At 41.6% G+C, this 20,430-nt stretch overlaps 1 protein-coding gene across 2 annotated transcripts in view; it reads left to right on the top strand.

The window, feature by feature from the left end:
* MORC2 (MORC family CW-type zinc finger 2) overlaps positions 1-20,430 on the top strand; it is a 47,469-nt gene that overhangs the window by 11,651 nt on the left and 15,388 nt on the right. For both annotated transcript variants that reach the window (XM_035340752.1, XM_035340751.1), the window contains exons 2-10: positions 1,663-1,771; positions 7,400-7,453; positions 9,544-9,578; positions 10,078-10,146; positions 14,319-14,409; positions 16,152-16,260; positions 17,512-17,671; positions 17,754-17,865; positions 19,174-19,299. In XM_035340752.1, coding sequence (XP_035196643.1) covers positions 1,704-1,771; positions 7,400-7,453; positions 9,544-9,578; positions 10,078-10,146; positions 14,319-14,409; positions 16,152-16,260; positions 17,512-17,671; positions 17,754-17,865; positions 19,174-19,299 — 824 coding nt within the window. In that variant the 5' untranslated portion in view covers positions 1,663-1,703. The remainder of the gene's footprint in view (positions 1-1,662; positions 1,772-7,399; positions 7,454-9,543; positions 9,579-10,077; positions 10,147-14,318; positions 14,410-16,151; positions 16,261-17,511; positions 17,672-17,753; positions 17,866-19,173; positions 19,300-20,430) is intronic.

Below are 20,430 nucleotides of genomic sequence, written 5' to 3'. Positions count from 1 at the left end.
TGAGTGCAATGTGATGCAGTGAAAGCTGAGCATGATGGACCATGCTACAATCTTTAAAAGACCCAAGCAGATACTTCCTGACTTAAACTTACGGACATCTAAACACTGTTATTGTCAATAATTTTCCTAAATGCATTCATGCAGCTTGGATGTTCTGCCAGACACAGCTTTTCAAAGAGAAGGGCTAAAAGAATCACTGCACATATATATGCAGTCATCAAAAAGTCACTATACACATGCACACAGAGAGCAGTCCGCCTCAGCAGTAATAACAGGACTCGCGGGCTTAAAGGAGTATTTAGATTTGAACTGATTGAGTTGAGGATGAACAGAACTAAATCCTATGCTGGGAAGCAAAGTTCCCAAGTAAAAGCTGCAGAAGCTTTGGACTGCAGATGTGTCTGGGGACACACTGCACACAAACACACAGACAGAACGTGTTGCAAACGAAATGGGAGACAAGCAACCCAAACATTTCAGCCATTCATCTTTTAAGCTTATTAGATAATTAGATCTAGCTTTTCAGCACCTTGCTCCAATGCAGTTTGCGCCACCTCAGTTTCTGTAGACTGAATTCCTTCAAGTTTTGGACCTTCGGATTGTCCAGATTCCTATTATCCAAGACACAGATGCAGTCATCCCACTTCAAAGTCCATTTCAGAAGAATTCAATACATTTTTCTGTTGGGCAACCCAAGTATTCAGCCATGCAATTCAGGCCGTCAGGATCCATGGCTTCTGCCTGTGATTCAGAGAGGAACAACACGTCCGCAGGACACACGGAAGGCAGCACCACTTTGCTCTGTCGCTTTCGAGACGAACCGAAGGCACAGGAACGCAACAAGAGCATTTTACACACCCTCCCTGCTAAGCTATTTTAAGAAGCTCGGTGAAATTTAGCTGCTTCTCCTTAACGCCCTTCCAGAGCTCTCAGCAGCAGCGAGAGCAGCCACCGGCAGTCGCGGCGTTAACCTAAGCAACGGCCGTGCGGGCCTGAAGCCGGCGGCCTCCAGGCCCGGTTTCGGCTGCGGCGCGACTCCGTCCCGCTGCGCGGCTCCGCCGGGGGCCCCGCTGCCACCCGGGACACCGGGGGAGGCCCCTCCTGGTCCCGTGCCGGTGCCCTCGCCCATCCGCACCACCGTCCGCCGAGGTTCGGACGGCGGAGGCGCCGCTGCCCGGCCCCGCTGCCGTTGTTTTCCCACCGTCCCGGCCGGGTCGCCGCGGGCCCCGTCACCCGCGGGGCCGCACACGGCCGCCCCCCACCACCCCGGCCGCCACCGCCGCCGCCGCCTCTCCCCGGCCGAGGCCTCTTGCGGCCTTGAGGAATCCGCAGCGGCCCCCGCCATGGCTCCTTCGTCACGCGCCGCGGCCCTGCCCAACGGGCGGGGAACGGGCGGGGAAGGGGCCGGCCCCGCCCCGCGGAGGGGGTGGCTGCGGGCGGGCGGCGGCGGCAGCGGCGGCGGCGGCGGGGCGCGGTCGTGACCGCGGCGGAGACAAAGCGGGAGCGAGCGGGCGGGCGGGCGGGCGGGGTGGGGAGCGGCACCCCGGCAGCATCGGCCGGTGGCCGCGGCCCTGCGGGGTCCGTGCGCATGGCGCCGGCTTCCCGGCGAGGGCGGTGACCGGCTGGGGGGCGGGAGGGGAGGGGGGGTGGCGGGCGGGGAGGGCCTCGAGGGCGCGCACGCGGAGCGCGGCCCGGCCGCCGCCATGTCGTGTGTCAATTACAGCAGCCTGAACCGGGCGCAGCTCACCTTCGAGTACCTGCACACCAACTCGTGAGTACCGGGCTGCACCGCCACGGGCCGCAGCTGCCGCCAGCACGGCGGGCAGGCGCGGGGCCGCCAGCACGGCGGTGGGGCGGGCTCGGGGCGCAGCCCGATGGAGGTCAGGCCTCAACCGCGCTGCGGCGCCCCGGGGCAGGTAAGTGAGGCCGCGGGCGGCCGAGGCCCGGAGGAGCGGAGCGCAGAGCCCGGGGCGCCTTCGTGAGCAGCTCTGCGCGGTTCAGTCGTCTGAAGGCCCCGAAGCAGAGCTGCATCCTTGAACGCAGGCGGCGTGCGGTTTTAGACGGTAACCGGACAGCGCAGGTCTCTTGAAAAGGATACACGATGGGGGGAAGGAGGGCATAGCCTCTAGATCTGCCTTTTGCATCTGCAGCAGTCTCCCTTTGGAGAAACCTTGTGCTTCAGTTCATTGTCATGGCCATCATCTTTCCGTGGCGGCTCATTTCATTCATGCCTGAGTGTCTCCTGGAAATATATTTCAAGCAGGATCATGAGAATCTTCAGATGGGCTTTTTGAAGTAGCTGTGACTTCTTTCACTGTAGAGGCCCCGATACAAAATCTCCAGGGAAGAGACAAAATTTCACCTGCTTTAAGATTTATTACTTCTGAGTGCATGTCTAGAAAATGAGAAGTGCTGCTGGGAACGGGTGCTTAGGGTGGTTAAGCATCCACCTGAGACGTGCCTGTTGGAAAAAACAAAACACAACAATATCGCTGTGTCATAAACAGAAGAGTTTAAAGAAAGAGCCTGCTCTGGCCAAACTGTCTTGGAGAAGAAACATGAACTACATTTGGCATCTCATCATTTTGATCAACTGATGACCAGTGTCAGGTTGTCTTCTAACGTTTTGTGGAAGAGTTGACTCAATGTTACCATCAGTAGAAGAAGATACCAAGTGCCACCTCATCTCTTGCATATTATTTTCAATGTGTGAAGGCAAACTTAGAACTAGGGACCTCAGCGGTCTGCAGCATTCTAAGGACTACTGATGCACAAAACTGGTCAGCTTGATTTTGAAGCAGATCTGACTGTTTTTGTTGGTAACGCAAGATATGGCTACAAGAACAACGACTGAGACAAGTCTCATGCGTGCCAAGAACGTTATCAAATTCTTTTTGCTATCAGGAAAGTAAGGGGTTCTGCACAAAAGAGTAAGGTAGTAACAACCTGATGTCACCCTTGGTTCCATGTCCAGTGGTTTTGCTCTCTGGTTTGGCCTGTAGCAGTTGCACGTGAAGTAAGCAGTCTGGTGCCTGAAGATGATAAGACAACATTGAGTCAAGTTCCTGGTGCTGTTGCTGCCTTCTGAAATTCTCATGTCTGGTTGTGGAAGGCATATGTTCGTACGTATTAGAAAACTATGGAATTGCTCTGGTGATGGCTTCTATTTGCCTGTAGGACAACAGGAGTCTGGCTGTGCTTAATAAGAAGATGAAGTCTGTGCCACAGGAAAGACTGATGGTGTTGTTCCTGCCCTAAAGTAATAAAGCTATTTAGTATTGCCACTGTACTTCTTGTCCTGCATACGCCGCTCGTCTACTTGTAGTGTGCTGCATTATAAAATTGTTAGGAGTTGGAGGCTAACAATTGTGAATAAGCCAAAGCCAGGGCTTTGCATCCACTGTGAGCAAAGAGCCTTCTGAGATCATGGGGATCAGTGCATAAGCCAATGCTTCCCTACGAAGAGCAGTGGAAAAGAATGGAAATACTTCTTAAAAGCAAAACCAAACAAACAGCAAATAAACAGCTGCTGTCTTTACCCAACAAGCCAACCAACAAAAATAACCAACCCAACGTACAACAACCTAAGAACAGCATAGGGTTTTTGATAACGGAGGCTTGTCTTTCAGACTATTTTTGCTCTCTGAGGAACACCATACCATCTCAAATTTCGCTTCAGTGATGTTTCATAACATGGAATTTCTTTAAGTTGTAGTTTAAAGTCAGCCATCAGTGTTGAGCAGCAGAAGGAAGAAACCATGACTTGTATTTACTCCTTTTTTTAGGCTCTTTGAAAGATAAGTTGTGATATATCTAAAGGTATGCCCTGAAGTGCTTTTCAGGAGCCAGTTCGTCTTGTCCTCAGACTTGAGGACTTACAGCTGATATTTTAAATGCATTCTTAATGCTTTCATGCCTCATGGCAAATTTCACAGGATGTACCTGAAGCACTTCAATTGATTTTTATTTATTTCTCAACTAATGCTGTTATTCCAAGTACTTTTATGGAACTTGAATAGGTGAGCTATGTGAAAGTTCTTGTATATGTGCTATAATGAAAGCTGGAGAGCATAAGCACATGAAAATTACCAGTGCATTGTCTTTATGGTGACTTCCCAAAGCTACCTGCCTATCTTAATAATGATTGGGATTTTTTCCTTGAAAGTGAGATGCTGCCGCTTTAAGATGCTTCCAGGGCTATTCATTGAGATGATAACAAAAATGCATCTCAGCTCAGCCAACTTTTTTTGTATATTCTGAATATTTGTAATGCACGATCGAAGGAGCTTGTTAAAATCTGAAGAGCGGACATTGTCTTCAAACAGTGTGGTATAGAAAGAGTTAACTTGTGATAGGACTTGAGTTTTTTCTTTTTTTCTGTAACCAGAATTCCCCTGTTAAATACAGCTTGAGTAGAAGTTTCTTCAGGTGAGAAGACTTCAAAATAACTGAAGGGTGGACTTGAGGAATAGACAAATAGTAATAGACAAATAACATCTCCCCACCCCTCCAGCACTCAATTTCTTCTTGCGGATATTCTGTATTTTGGCTTGAAGCAATGCAGTTACAAGAGGATAGCTCTTGTTTCTGACCCAGATGCCAAACTTTCAACTTAAATATTTTCCCAGATGTGGCCTCCTTCAGAACAAACAAAGTCTTACATCTTTCATTAGTTATTAGGTACTTGTCTGACTATGTAGGATTGGAAGTCCAGCTGGGTTCAAACAGAAATGATTCTTGAACTCAGAACATAAGCTGCCTCTTTTTTTCCTTCCTGCACTTTGGTATGCTACTCTAAATGGTTTGTAGACATGCTTGAAGTTGGTCACGTTCTTTAGAGTTGTCTGACTTGACTTTTGTAACCCATATTTGAATAGTGGAGGACTTATTAGTGTTAGGTCAGAGGTTGGACTAGATGATCTTGGAGGTCTCTTCCAACCTAGATGATTCTGTGATAAATATACTGGCAGGCTTAGATGTCCCTGTTCTGTTGTTCCTTGCCCAGTTTGGCCTCCTGCATGGATGGAGCTGTCTTGAATGAAAGGTAGAAGTTGTAAGAGGGTTCAAAGTCAACCCTCTTATTCCAAGTTGTCACTGAGGCTGCAGATTTTAATAATGCTTTCTTCCTGACTCCCCAAGTTTCATTTAATCAGTCTTATGATCAGTAATGGTTGTATTTCTAGTGCTTTGATTGAGGTTGATACTGCCTCCGATGATGATGATCTAGCTTATGCTTAAGTATGTCCAGGTTATGTTCAAGCTTTTACAGCCTCATTTTTCCAACACCTTGGCTTGTGTTTTTGAAACTTAAGTTGCAATAAAATGGATAATTTTTTTTCCCCACTCCCCCCCCCAAGGAGTGGGGAGAGGATTGCTACCAGTTGATAATGATGGATGTTAGGTATTTTAGGCACACTTGATTGTAAGGCTAGATCATAGTTTTTGTTAGGCCAAGCACAACGTGTGACTTTAATTAGATATTGACAAGATAATTTGGGACATTTCAGGAGTCTTAGTGTTGAGATTAATATACTTAATACAAGATAATTATAGCGTATATACGTTTTTGTTAGTGGTAAATAGCTTGAATTGATTTTGCTTGCTTGTGGCAAGGTTTCACTTTACCTGGTCAGCACAAGAGATTCAATTTTTGGTAGCTGTTTAAGATGGGTATGGTGTCATGCCATTTAGAAACAAGGTTTTCTCTTGCCTTTTTTATATTCTGATATTTTTTTCAGCTATTTTATTCCAATATCTTTCTTTGGAAATCCCTGTAACATTTTTCGTTGATTTTAAGTGTTCTTTAAATTGTAGAGTGAAAGCTGTTTACGAAGTATAGTTACAAACAAATGGATACTGTAGCACTAGTGTTTTTTCCCTGACACAGATTAATTTTTAAATGTGTTTCTGGGATATTGATTGGTAGGGTTAAACTAAATGATAGGGAGCACTTGAAATATGTGTATTGGAGATCCTGCTCAAATGAAGGAGTACCAGGTCTGAGCTTCCAACAAAGCTTTCTGACTGGTATGATATCTTTAGAACACTCTTTCCATTCTGTCACCTGTTTCTTTATGGACAAGTGGAAGCTTAGAGAGATGGAAAACTCCGTTCTTGTAGTTCCAGTGATAACTTTGAAAACTGTTGTATTTTATCTCAACTTGGAGCTACATTGATGGGGTTAGAGTTCATGACATTGAAGATGAATATGGAAATTTATTCTGTAACTATTGGCATCCTGGACAGCCATTTATTCTATGTGTGGGAAGTACCTTCGTACCTGTTAAAGCTGAAGATCTGATTTTTAGGTGTAATTTGTTTGGCCTTTTTGTATAGTAATGAAAACAGGCTGTATGTGAAGAGGTTTCATGCAAACTGAAATATGTAGATAAACATCTTCTGAGGATTCAGTCTCTTCATCAGCCATTCTGGAGAAAAAATAAACTTCATAAATTCTTGTTGGGTAGATTAAATTATTTGGTTCAGCAAGATCAACTGTTTCTCCAGGTATTGTAGCTGCAGTTAATATTGGGGTAGATACGTCTCATCTACATGTGAAATTATTGTTGGATTTTGAAAAGGCATCAAGAAGTTGGGCCTTCAGTGGAGAAGACCCAATTAATGTTGGGGGCAACATATTGGAATCATTTTACTAGCTCTACTGTTTCCTCACCATGGTTGTTTTTTTCAAGGTTAAGGTATATAACTAAAGCCTTTTTAATGGGTGCTGCTTATAAAATATGGTAGTTAAAAGGCTAGAAGCTAAACATAGCTTTCATGACTGTGCTAGTGGCAGCTGTCTGGATGATTTTAGCATTGAGTTTGGAAGGTGGTGTGGTACAGTGGTAGCAGAAGATTGTCTTTTTCTGAACTAGGAGCAGCTGCATCCATTGGAAGTCTACCAGGATCTGGAAACTTCTTCATGTTAGAAATAACTTTTGCTATGTGAATATGAATATGTGCATGGTAGAGATGAACCTTACATGTAATATTAATCTGTCCATATTTTACATAGAGACAGTGTTTAGTTGCCACAAAGAGACTTGGCAATGTGGTGAATAATTGAGGATTTATATGAATTGTTGTCTCTTGTTCATAGGCAATGTCTCGTTCACAGGTCAATAACTTTCTGTTACGAATGCTTGTGTTTACCACACGATGTTTTTCAGAACATAAAGAGAATCAGGTTTGCTGAAATAGACTCTCCATTGGGCAGCATGTCTGCTGAGCATCTGCTCCCAGCAGATAGTAAAACACTAATTCTTAGTCTTGTGTCAGTAGCAGGCATTGGTATTGTAGATACATTATTTGATTTGTTTAAAATATGTTTGATATTAGTATTTATTTAAAAGTCTCTCATCCGTGTCAGTGTAACCATGCTGATTCTGTTTTGTTGCAGAACTACCCATGAGTTCTTATTTGGTGCCCTTGCTGAACTTGTGGATAATGCCAGGTATGTTTCTGAGACTACTGAATCTCCCTTGGGAATTAGGCAAAGATTTAATTAGTCTATTTAGGAGATCTTGAGCAATTTCCACTTCTAGTAGACTTTAAGAAAATCAAAACTAGAAAACCTCATTATAGTTTAGTGTAAATATCAATAGCAAATTATGTAAACCATTAAGGTTGGAAAAGACAAGATCATCTGGTCCAGTCATCACCCTACTACTGTCATCCACTAAAGCGTGTTCCTGAGTACCACGTCCAACCTTTCCTTAAACACCCCTAGGGACAGTGATGCTACCACTTCCCGGTGCAACCCATTCCTATGCCTGACCACTCTTTCTGAGAAAAAATGTCAACTATTTTACAACCTAAACCTCCCCTGGCGCAACTTGAGGCCATCCCCTCTTGTATCACTAGTTACTTGCAAGAAGAGGCCAACCCCCAGCTCCCCACAGCTTCCTTTCAGGTAGTTGTGGAGAGCAGTAAGGTCTCCCCTGAGCCTTCTCTTCTCCAGAACAAACAGCCCCAGTTCCCTCAGCTGCTCCTCATAGGGCTTGTCTTCCAGGCCCTTCACCAGCTTTGCAGCCCTTCTCTGAACATGTTCCAGGGCCTCTATGTCTTTTTTTTTTGTATTGAGGGTCCCAAAACTGAACACAGCGTGTTTCAGTTGGTCCTCTTACACTGCCACATTCAACCCCTAAAAAACAAAGTTGGACTCCCAACAAGATCAGTTTGAATGAATCATAGAATAACTAAAATTAGAAAGGAAAATGTTAGAACGCCTTTTTTTTTTTTTTTCTTTAGAAAAAAGATTTAAAAAAAAAGTAACTCTCCCTTTTTGTTTAAATAAATTGGTAAAATAGTAATTACTGGAGTTGGGACTTTAAGATCCTTCAATAATCTTTGGCTCCTGGTGTGGTAGGATGAAAATGAAATCAGAAGTGGGATGTTGAAAAATAGAGCAAGAACAAGTAGAGCAATTGTGAAAAGTGAGAGACTTGGTACTTGGAAATCAGAGGTTTTAGGCCAATTTCTCATACTGCAGTCTATAGCTGCATACCAGGCTTTGCATATTTATTCCCTCAGCTTCATCAAATATTATGATGTGATATTGTGGAAATATTTTGAGGTTATTTTCCATCAAGTGTGAATTGATGCACACTATGCAGTTAGTAATGTAAGGAGCTGAGCTGAAACATTTCTTTGTTGGAAAAAGTCTTTATAGGAAGCTAGCCAGGACTCTGCGCCTATGTATTGAACTGCGTTTTAACTCAGATCAGCAGCTGTTGCTGTTTGCACTTTTTCTACAACATAATGTAGCTTATTTTAGACTGAGGCTTTATTTTTTCTCTTCAGACTCGTTATCTGTCTCTTCCTAGAGTAGGAACTGCTTATACGTTGTCAGCCTTCTGGGAAAAGTAGTTTTATTTGACTAGAGATACAAGGATGAAACAAAGTGACTTGGCATTTAGGAGGTAGGGTTTTATTGCAATAGCACAACTGCAGACTTCTGATCAGTAAACCAAAGATATGTGAAGGTATACATTGCACTTAGCAAAAAATTTTAAAAAATGGGTGTGAGAAGGCGACAATAGTGCTGTATGTGCTACTTTTTCCAAGATAGAGGAGGATAGAGCATATGAATTACTTTAATTAAATGATCTTTTAATGACAGTTTCCTATGACAAACGTGAATGTATTTGGAAGGAGTTTTATGCAGAAGTTACTAAGCTTTTGATAGGCAGCTTGACAGAAAATGTTTAGGTGCTGATTGCATACAGGAAGGAGCTCAGAAATGTGTGCTTCTTTTTTTTTTTTTTTTTTTTCCTTAGCATGACTTTTGTTAAAAAGTCAGTGATATTCACTGTAACTAGGTTTAATCATGTATAGTAACAGTGTTTTTTGTTTGAGTTTGGGTTCAAATAGGCAAAAACTGGAGCAACGTGTGTTTTACTTGTCCGTTAGTGCTGTCTGCTAGGCCTCTGTGGACTTTGATCTGTGCACTTGGTTTATCTTGGAAACTATTGCATGTGCCTGGCTTTTAGCTTCATTTCTATTTGACGTTTGAATACTGACTGCGTTTTTATGGCTTTGTAGAGATGCAGATGCCACAAGAATAGACATTTATACTGGTAAGTCACTCCTGCTGCTTTGTTGCATGTCATCAGTCAAGTCACGAGTTGCAACTTGGATTTAGGCTGCAAATGTGTGTTGTGCCTGTTAGAATAAGAGTGAAGGTGTTTATGCTTGTTGCTTTTTGTCCTGTGCCCCAGTGTCTGTTAGCTTTCAAAAAGTAGTGCCTTTACAAGTAACTCAGGCAAGTATGCTAGATCAGTTTTCAGCTGAGGTGAGATAAGAAAGTAAAAGGCAGTTTGTACTGGGTGTTTAGGAAACCTGCTTTTACAATACACCGTTGTTGTAGCATATATTTATATGGAAGTTAAAATGTAGGAGAAATTAGTCATTCTGTTATAAAAAAAAAAAGTGGTGCCTTTTTTAGAGCATAGCCGTATTAGGTTTATGGAAGTCCAGTTTATTGCATTACTTTTCTCATGAACACTGTTTAGTTTGATTCCATTTTATGAAGCTCAAATTTCTGTATGGGAGTATTGAATAATTCTTCTCTCATAGAACACCGAGAAGACCTGAGAGGTGGATTCATGCTGTGTTTTTTGGATGATGGGACTGGAATGGATTCAAGTAAGTGACACAAGTTATATTTTCAAGATGAGGTTTCATTTTATGGCTGAAACTGAATTAACATCTTGGTCCTGTTGAAAGAGGGAAGTTCTGTGCTTGGGTATGTGTTCTTGACTCTTCACTGTCTTTTTCATGCTGTATCACTTATCAAACTCTTCACCTCTTCAGTTTGCAGAAAACTTAAGAAAATGGTTGTGCTTCATTATAGAGATGAGTCAGCCTGGTCTGTAGTTTTCCAGCATACCAAAGTTGGCCTTGGGGCAGGAGGGAGAATAACGTAGCCAGAAAAGGGAAAAGGTTTCTGAGTATGTTAGGGGCTGCTGAGCAATTAGTTTATCTTGTCTCTAGTATGAAAGTGTGCCACGACAAAAATTTCAAGCTTGACTTCGAAAGCATTTTTCTGTTCTTTCATCATTATCATTGTGGTAGAGATCAATATTTGAAAGTATAAAATCTTAGGAGCATGAGAAGAATATAATAAATGAAAGTCTGCCTCATCATAAGAACTGATGTAAATCACTCTCGGATCTACCAGAAGTAAAGCCTTCATGCAATGCTTTAGCATCAGTGAACAGTACTGTTAATCCATACCACCTTCTTTGCATCTTGAAGATGGCAGCTCCTCCTTTGAGGAGCTCTCTGCTTGGCAACATCTGTACTTAAACTGCGGTCTTCCTATCTTATGCTGTAGTCCAAAGTTCTTCAAAATATTTGAGGATTCAGTGTCATCATAGTACAGGTAATTTTTAAAAAGCAGTGCATCCCGCAGGGAAATATCAAGATCATAGCACTGGTTCAAAAGTTTAGCTTTTTCATGGGGGACTAAATATGAGTCAATTAGAAAACCAAACTCTAGATCTTACACTGCACGTCTCAGGTTGAAATTTCTCATATTATCAGTGGTGTCATTGCTGAGGATACTTAGACTTGAAAAATTTAACCTACTGTTTGGACTCTCAGGGTGTTGCATGATTTTAATGACTCAAAAACAGATTGTAGACTGAAGTATTACAACTAATTCGGGAAGTAATCTGTAACTGTATTATTAAATGTTAAAATCAAATGAGTCTTTAACTTGCTTTTTATCCCAGCTCCAGTAAGCTTAAGCTATATTTTGAAGTTTGGGAGCTCAAAAGTGCTTTTGTTTTACTGGATGCAGTTAAGTACTAAAGTCTTGATTACTTTTTAGATCTTGTATTTCTTCAAATATTATGTATTCAAGACATACTTCGGTGAAAAACAGTGTTTAAATGTATTTGGGATTCTGGCACTTTTTTAAAAGCACACATACATGCTTTAGTGTGTAGTCAATGACACTTATAGGACCAGTGTCAGAAGAGTCGTCTGCATATTTCTAAGGGTAAGTGTGTCTACAGTCTTGTTAGCACACTGAAGTTTCCTCTTGTGTTGATGGATTTTAGAAATAAATCTTTGGTCTCTGTAGGAACTTGTATGAAACTAGTTTCTCAATAACAAGCTGTGCTCAGTCATTTCCCTTAAATAGTTGGTTTGTATCTGTAGTTGTTAAGGTAATGAAAGATCTCAGAACTTCTTCTCCCTTCTCCACTGTCCCAAGGAAAAGTTGATTGGAAATAATCTTGCTTTAAGTTGGTTTCCTACACGCAATAAATAAGATACTTTGCATATGAGATGTTTGTTTGAATATGTTGTGATTAGATGGAGTACTTGTAAAAAATAATGTGAATACAGAGGGTAATACACCTAGATTGGAAAACACCTCCAAGATCAAGTACAAATCTTTACTTAGCACTGCCAAGTCTTCCAATAATCATGTCCCTAAGCACCACATCTACCTGTCTTTTGAATACCTCCAGGGATGGTGACTCAGCCACTTCCCTGAGCAGCCTGTTCCAATGCCTCACAACACTTTCAGTGAAGAAATGTTTCCTAATATCCAACCTAGACCTACCCTAATGCAACTTGAGGCCATTTCCTCTTGTTGCATCACTTCTTGCTTGGAAGCAGAGGCCAACACCCACCCTACTACAACCTTCTTTGAGATAATTGTAGAGAGTGATAAGGTCTCCCCGAGCCACTTTTTTCCAGCCCAAGTTCCCTCAACCACTCCTCACAGGACTTGTTCTCTAGACCCTTTACCAGCTCTGTTGCCATTCTGTAGACACACTCCAGCACCTCAATGTCCTTCTTGTAGTGAGGGGCCCAAAACTCAACACAGTATTCAAGGTGCAGCCTCACCGGAGCTGAGTACAGAGGGACAATCACTTCCATAGTCCTGCTCGGAACGCTATTTCTGATACAAGCCAGGAAGCTGTTGGCCTTCTTTGCAACCTGAGCACATTCCTGGCTCATACTAACCCACCTATCAACCAATACCTCCAGGTCGCTTTCTACCATGCAGCTTTCTAGCCACTCTTCTTCCCCCGGCCTGTGGCATTGCATGGGGTTGTTGTACTCAGAGTGCAAGACCTAAGACCTGATTCCTTTTCTTGAGTTTAGAGTATCAATCTATCATCTTAATGGAATTCCTTCAGATTATTTTTTTTTCTTGTCTGTTTGGCATAGATCACGTAAACATTCTCTTTGTTGCCAGGGAGTTTATTTTTAAAGTCTAGTAACTCTGAGACAAAACAAAATGAACACAGTGTGACTAAAATAGTTGTAAGTGAAACTCCCTCTAGAGCCTTAACTAAAAATTTGGAGGAAAAAAAAAATTATACCGTGGTTTTTGGAAGGAGGGTAAAGACTAAATCTCTCCCAAAGACAAACTTTAGCAGAGAGAGAAGCTCCCTCACCCTTCAGGAGTCCCCTCTTCTGGGCATTGTTTATCCTTCTCTTCCCAAGAAGAATCACCTTTTTAGGGTGGCTTTAGATTTCCGACACTGAATGATAAACCATATGTTCACCTTTTGAGTGAGGAAATGCTTCAGGCAATTACTCTGTTCCTTATTTAGGCTTCTGATTTTTTTCTTAAAAATAGCTGTTGATACAACTTTTAGTATAGCAAAAGGGGGGGAGGGGGACAGTAATATTCTCTTCTTAGAATATCCCATATACCCCTGTCTGACTAGGCTTTAAAACTAACACAATAATAATAATAATAAAAAATCCAGATCTCCAAATATGAGATAATCTTCTTGTGTTTGCTTTGGCTGGCAAGAAAACGCCACAGTAGGCTGAGGAAAGGGAAGACGTACTGCAGTCCAGTCAAAATTTGTATTTGAAATAGTTGTCCCCTCCTCCCTTGCAGCTTGTATGTGCATTGAGGGTAGTGATTGTTGTTAGCCTTCCTGTTTGCATGGCTGTTCCTGTTAAAGCACTTCATGTTCCCTCATCTCTGGAATTGCATTTCATTTCTCCCAGTAAATTCTATGGTGAAACGATTGTTAACTCTTGGCAGAAGGGAGTACAATTGTTCTGTCCTATGGATGATATTAAAAGGCTTTATACCTTGAACAATGGAAAGGCTTGAACTAAAAATGACAGACCCTCTCATCTGTGAAACTGTCATACCGTTTTGTTTTGTCCCGTGCTAATAAAATGCTCTGATTTCCTGTGGTAGTTGTTGGTACTGCTTTTATACTCGTAGCTGTCTTGCTGTCGGTTGTCCAGGAATCTACTGCAAAAAAAATAGCTTTTGTCTTACTAGTGCATTAATTGGAAGTAGTGTTCAGCTCAATTGCATAAAGAAAATGTACTCAGTTTATTCTGAATTCAGGACCTTTCTGTATTAGTGACTTACGCCCTAGTACCAGGGATTTTGAGTCTGTCGTGTTAGTAAAACCAGAGCTGCAGTGTCCCAGGGTTGGATTTTGGTTTATTTATGAGCACATAGGTAATTGTGGTTAATACCACAGATCATCTTGTTGACTTTTTTTTTTTTTTTTTTTTTGTAAAAATAAAACATCTTTACCTGGTTCAGATGGGGGTACTGGTCTAGTCTGAAACTTAAAACTTCTTTTGTCAGTGTAACAGCATCTGTACAAAACTTCTGATGCCAGTGCCAATGACCAGTGTGGGTCTTATGGGGCTGGACGGCAGAGCTTCAGGGTGAGAACTTGGCTTGGACTTGAGGCCTCTTCCGTGCAGCAGTCTTTCTGTGCTATTTAAATACAAACTTACTCATCATTGTAAGATGTGCCTCTGTGTATATTAAAACAAACTTTGGATTTGCTACCTGTCTCTCGTTCCAGATGAAGCTGCCAGTGTTATTCAATTTGGTAAATCAGCCAAACGATCACCGGAGTCAACGCAAATTGGGCAGTATGGGAACGGCTTGAAATCGTAGGTATTAAAAGCCAGCCTCGTGAGATTATGGAGGTTAGAGATGAGATAGCAAATGTATTTTATTTTATTTTATTTTTTGCTTGGAGGTGTGTATCTTTTTACCAGAAAAACACTTGGAGATGAAATCTAAAGAAAGATAATATGTTTTGGGATGCAGGAACTCTATGGATAGAATGAGCAGAGAAGCGTGTTCAAACTGATGACAGTGTTTTCCATTATATTTAAGTGATTCAGGGGATATAGATCAGCTGGAAAAAATGAAAGAGTGGAGGAAAAAAAAAAAACCAACAACTTAATATGTCGATATCAGACAAATGGTAAAATCAAAGCAAAACAGTGCTGCAGCCTTTCTCTAGGAAGGTTGTCTGGTGGTGAGGCACTGAAACAGGTTGTCCAGAGAGATTGTGGATGCCCCATCTCTGGAGGTGTTCAAGACCAGGTTAGATGAGGTCCTAAGCAACCTGAGCAGTGGGTGGCATCCCTGCCTATGGCGTGGGGGTAGAACTACATGATCCTTGAGGTCCCTTCCAACCTAGGCCATTCCATGATTCTATTAATCGCGTAGAGATGAAGGGGAATGAGGGGAGGGGTGGGATTTAAGTGACAGATGAACACAAGTAAATCTTGCTGATTGGAACAGATTTGATATGAAAGAGAAAAACCATTCACAACTGTAAAACCTGTTGGAGGACTTTTATAGATTATTCTGATTGTCTGTTCTGCCTTATGCTTCTGGTCTCATTGTGGTTGATGTATGTTCATCCTAGTGGGGGAATCTGTGGGATTCAATAGATACCTGGGGGAGAATAGAAAGCAGGGAGGGTTGGAAGGGGTCTTGAGATACCATCAATCCAGCTTCAGTGCAGGACAGATCTCAGATCCTACCTGTGCTCTTCCAGGGCAGAACTCTTGCCTGTTCTTAAACCTGAGTGAGCGACATACTATATTGCAGCTAGGAATTGCAGACTGAAGCCTAAATGTGCAAAAGGAGATGTTTGCTATCACATTGGTCGAATCTAAAGAGAAATGAACTGACAGAACCCCTGATCCAGCTTTTGATGAAATGTTAATTCTTCTCTGTTAAGGGTTTTTGGGGGAGTTGGCTGATAGGATAAAAGAGAATGTTGGGAAGGAAGGTCTTACTGGGAATATGAGAGTCAGGAGGAGGAGGACTGTCCTTTTTGTGATAGTTAGCTGATAAGTTGAATTGCTAATGTTCCTGTCACACTGGAAAATATATTGTCTCCCAAAAATTTGTCTACTGCTATTCATTTGTGTGTACAGCGAAATGAAGGCTGCATTCATTTTCTCACTGACTTACATTTCTGCTCCTATATTTGAAGGTTATTATTGCATCTCACTGTAGTCAACTTTTTCAGATTTAAAAACAAAACCTTTGTTTTAAACTTTATTCATAGTATGAGTTTGGAAAGTTCTGTTCTGCACTTTTTAATTGTGATTAGTGTTAAATGCTTTAGGGAAATAATTTAGAGAGTTGCATTTCTTCTTGTGAAAATGTCCAGATTTTTTTATTTTATTTTAAGGAATAATAGAGAGAGAAGGTAGCTGCTGTTTAAGCCTTTTTACCCATCTTAATCTGTTTTTGGTGTCTCCTACTTGAACATAATGGAATGAAAACATAATTTGGTCTGCTTTTTAAAGAATTAGCATAAATTCTGCTAATTTGCTGAAAAGTATCGGTCATCAAGTATAACATAATGCCTGAAATCTTTCTCCAGGGGTTCCATGCGGATTGGGAAAGACTTCATCCTTTTCACAAAGAAAAACAACACCATGACTTGCCTTCTCTTGTCACGGACATTCCACGAGGAAGAAGGCATCGATGAGGTTTGTACACAAAAGTATTGTAACGAAGTAATATGGTGAATGCTGTCTCATCTGAACTTCACCCAGCTCTTGAAGGAGGAGAGCCTTTGTCAGTATGGATTTCCACTGTGTTTTGTTCAGTGTATGGTTTTTTCTTGGGGATACACTGGTAGGGGATCTGCAAAGTCATGACTGATTTTTCCTTTTGGTTTTAAATCTGTTCAAGAGATCTCTCTAAACTACTGTGGGTTTGCAGGGCTTAATATCACTTGATGTTGCTTATGCTGAGCTCAGGCTATGTCCAGACTTTCTTGTGTCTTCCTTTCCTGCAAAATTTGATTTTGAGATGTATTTAAACTTATTGTTCATATTTGATTATCTGTAGAGGATTAAAGGTATGATTTCTGACCCATAGGTCAGAAACTCCAGATGCATCTCTTTTTCACATCTTTTTAAGTCAAAAATCAGTATGGATCCAAATATTGAGAACTTGTGTATCTTCAACAGATAGTTCAGATACCGTTCTGTATCTGAACTCTTAACACGGAAGTATTTTTGTGCTCAAGGGCAAGTATTTTTAAGGCATAGCCAATAATGAGAAGTTATGTTTTTGCACTGGGATGGTATGTAAGGATTTTCCATTTTGACAGTGGAGGGAGCTGCACAAAGAAGCTGTTGAGGGAGCAGTGCTTGCTAATGGCTAGCTAGCTAATGGCTAGCTAGCAGCAATGTAGTTCCATAGTGCCTCTGGAGCTAGAAGTTTTGGCTTGAGCTTAATCCTAAAATAAGGAGACTCGCTGTCCTTGATATGCAGCTGCAGTCTGTAATTCTTTATTGGTTTTGTGTTGGTTAGAACACAATCTTATTAGAATCCTACCACGAACAAAAAATGAAATAAGAAAAATAAGTGAAGAATAATTCTTCAGCTCAAGAGAAGAGTTGAGCCCAGAGGTTGATGCTTTTTTTTTTTTTTTTTAAGAAGCAAAACTTGTGTGTGTGTTTTTTTTGTTTTTTTTTACAAGAGGTAAAAATGATATTGTTTGTGTTAACACTGAGCAGCCAATACCACACAGATTACTTTGGAATGGTTTCATATAAGACTAGATGTTCTAGAAAAGGAACTTGGAGGCTGGAAAAGAAAGGTCTTTGAGCATTTGACAGTTGTGCAAACAACTGAAAAGTTAGGAAGGGCTACTCCTCAGCCTTATTCCATGTAAATGGCTGACTAGAGTGGGTAGGTCTCAATTGCTCCTGGTACAATGATATTTGCAGGTCATTGTTCCACTGCCCACCTGGAATGCACGGAGCAGAGAGCCTGTGACTGACAACATGGAGAAGTTTGCTATTGAGACGGAGCTAATCCACAAGTATTCCCCTTTCAAATCAGAACAGCAAGTGATGGAGCAGTTCAATAAGATCCGTGGTGAGAAAGGTATGTATCTATGGTGCTGGTCATGGGCAATGAATTTGGGGGTTTGGGTGGGATTCATCTAATCAAATTCTTGCTTGCTTAGGCACCTTGGTGATCATATTTAACCTCAAGCTAATGGATAATGGAGAGCCAGAGCTGGATGTGACTTCTGACCTCCAAGATATTCAGATGGCAGAAACACCCCCAGAGGGAACGTAAGTATGACTGATGTTACAGGCCCTTGGATTCTGATCTAACTATATTTTGGAGTTTAGCTATATGCTGTGTGCATATGTTTGGTTTTTTCAAAGCTTCTCTTTCTGTGGTGAGTAGGAGAATTTAGACGTTCTTTAGTTCTTCAGCAGTTTGGAGTTTATACATGTAAATAGCTCACAGATGTTACGCTTGTATTTGCTGTGAATTTCTGCCTTGACTTGTCTCAGCTTAGTCAAAGCAGCAAACTCAATACCCTTCTTTAATTATCTGTATTAAGGGGAGGAAGCCCTCAGCTATAGGTTTAATTTTCTACAGTCAAAGATGTTTCTGTCAGAATGGCAGCGGGTAATGACTCTGTGCCACTGCCAAACTGATGTTCAGTTTGATTAAATGAACAGCAACAAAATACTCTGTGCAGGCCAGCCTCAATGACCTGCACTGTGCATGCTGCTGAGCTTTCATGATTACCACTGATGAATGGAAGGAGCTATTTCTTCCATGTGATACTATTTCAGTGTTCGATCAGTGCAGTTTCTCTTGGAGCATACTCCTAACTAACTCAAGGGCAAGAGAAAGTGGGGCACTTAGTATTAGGTGGTCCAGTTCATAGATTTGACCTTTTTCTAACTGTATTGAGAACATCCTTTACAAGCTACCACAATGTCTACAGTAACAGCATTTTTTGTAAAGTAAAGTGTTTTGTAACAGAATTAAAAATACACAGCTTGGTAGAAAATCACTGCAGAAGACAGGCTGAAAAAGTAAAAGTAGAACTTCATTTAATTTACCTGAATGGTGATTAAAATGGAAAGAACCTCATTCTCTTTGTTGAGAGGTAGGTTATATCTTTGGCATGTTTTGGAGAAGATGCCTGTGAGATGACATGACTCAACTGAATGAGATGTGAATCCTGCTGTATGCCAGGATATGTCACAGGATAGTGAAAAGTAGTGTGGGGAGGTGATTCTGTTGGTCATTTGGAACCTGGGTAGCAGTTTATTGGGAAGTAAGAATCTTACAAATTTTTTCAACAGAGAAACTTACTCATTTGGTTTGGGTAGAGGATGAGACTATGACAGTAGTATGTGATGGCTGTCTTTTAACCAGAGAATAAGGGGAAAAATTGTGAAGGAAAGAGGAGGGACAAGGACGAGCACTCTGGCAAATAAGACATTGATTATTCGGGTGGTAAATTGATGGGGTCATCTTTGAGGTATGTGGATATAATAGGGAGAATGTCTCCAGGTGGTCCTACAGTGAAATGCTGAACAAACTGATTAATATCTGCAAACATCCATCTCTTACAGAAAGCCTGAGCGCCGCTCCTTCCGTGCCTATGCTGCTGTGCTCTATATTGATCCTAGAATGAGGATATTCATAAACGGACACAAAGTACAAACCAAGCGACTTTCCTGCTGCTTGTACAAGCCAAGGTAAGTGTTAGACCGGAAGCCTGCATATGTGTGCAGGAGTTTCCTTACCGAAGAGGTTTAGCATTTTGCTCTCTGTGTGAATGCTGCATAACTCTATGCTAAAGCCACAGAAACAGATCACACGATTAAAGGATTGACATCATGGAAAAACAGGAAGATAATGGAAAATCTAATGCTTTTGTAAATCAAAAGTAGCTTGTGCAGTTTGTCTCCCTTTAAAAGCAAACACAGAATCATAGAATGGTTTGAGTTGGAAGGGTCCTCAAAGACCACCTAGTTCCAACCCCCCTGCCATGGGGGTTGGAACTGCCTGTATGGGTTGTTCCACAGCTGTGCTCTGTGTGTCCTGTTTGAAAGGTGAGGTGTACCTCACTTTCTAAAGCAGTCTGTCTGTGGTCATGCTCAGGTACTTCTCTGTCTCAAGAGTTAAGTGTTGAAATAATTCAGCTTCACCCTGTTCCCTCCCACCCAGGAAAGTAAGTCAGGACGTGGATGAGGTAATGTAATTATGCCAGCGTATTGAAGGTAGTTCTGGTTTTCAGAATATGTTCTGGCTCTTGGCTCCAGGTAGCTTAAATCACCTTTTAAGTGGATTTGAATAGACTGTGCCACACACAACCTTACTCTGCATCTCCTGGTTATTGGGTGATTTTCTGGAAGAGTTAGTGTGCATCTGCTTTACCTGCAATGAGGAGGTCCTTATGAGTAGCAGCAAAGGAGTTTACTAGATGCAGAACTGTATTTAAGTGGGCTGTGCTTGTGTTTTGAGTTTACTGGATTTGAGAATAAAGGATTTCTGTTAGTGAGACTGTTTCTGACATCTGAGCCCATATGTGCTCACCCACAGAAACATACATAACTAATTTTTTTCATCTATGCAAGGTGATTTTTCATGGATCTTGATAGACTATATTTCATTTGGGGAATCTTATCTCATTGGGACTTAAATGTGCTGCTTCCTTCTACTTTAATGAGGTGGTCAATCAAGCTCTAAGTCCTTACATTTTCCCATATGTAAAAACAGCATTTTTGTGGCTTTTACTTTTGGCTAAATGCTGGAGAGTTTTTTTCATTTTTTTTTTTTCCCTCCATGAAAATATATTTCATACAGGAGTTTCCTTTGGATACTTC

This window comes from Oxyura jamaicensis, chromosome 15, assembly GCF_011077185.1.
Source record: "Oxyura jamaicensis isolate SHBP4307 breed ruddy duck chromosome 15, BPBGC_Ojam_1.0, whole genome shotgun sequence".
Classification (NCBI taxonomy): Eukaryota; Metazoa; Chordata; class Aves; order Anseriformes; family Anatidae; genus Oxyura; species Oxyura jamaicensis.
Note: the sequence above shows the minus strand (reverse complement) of the source record. Positions and strands in the feature narration are given on the sequence as shown.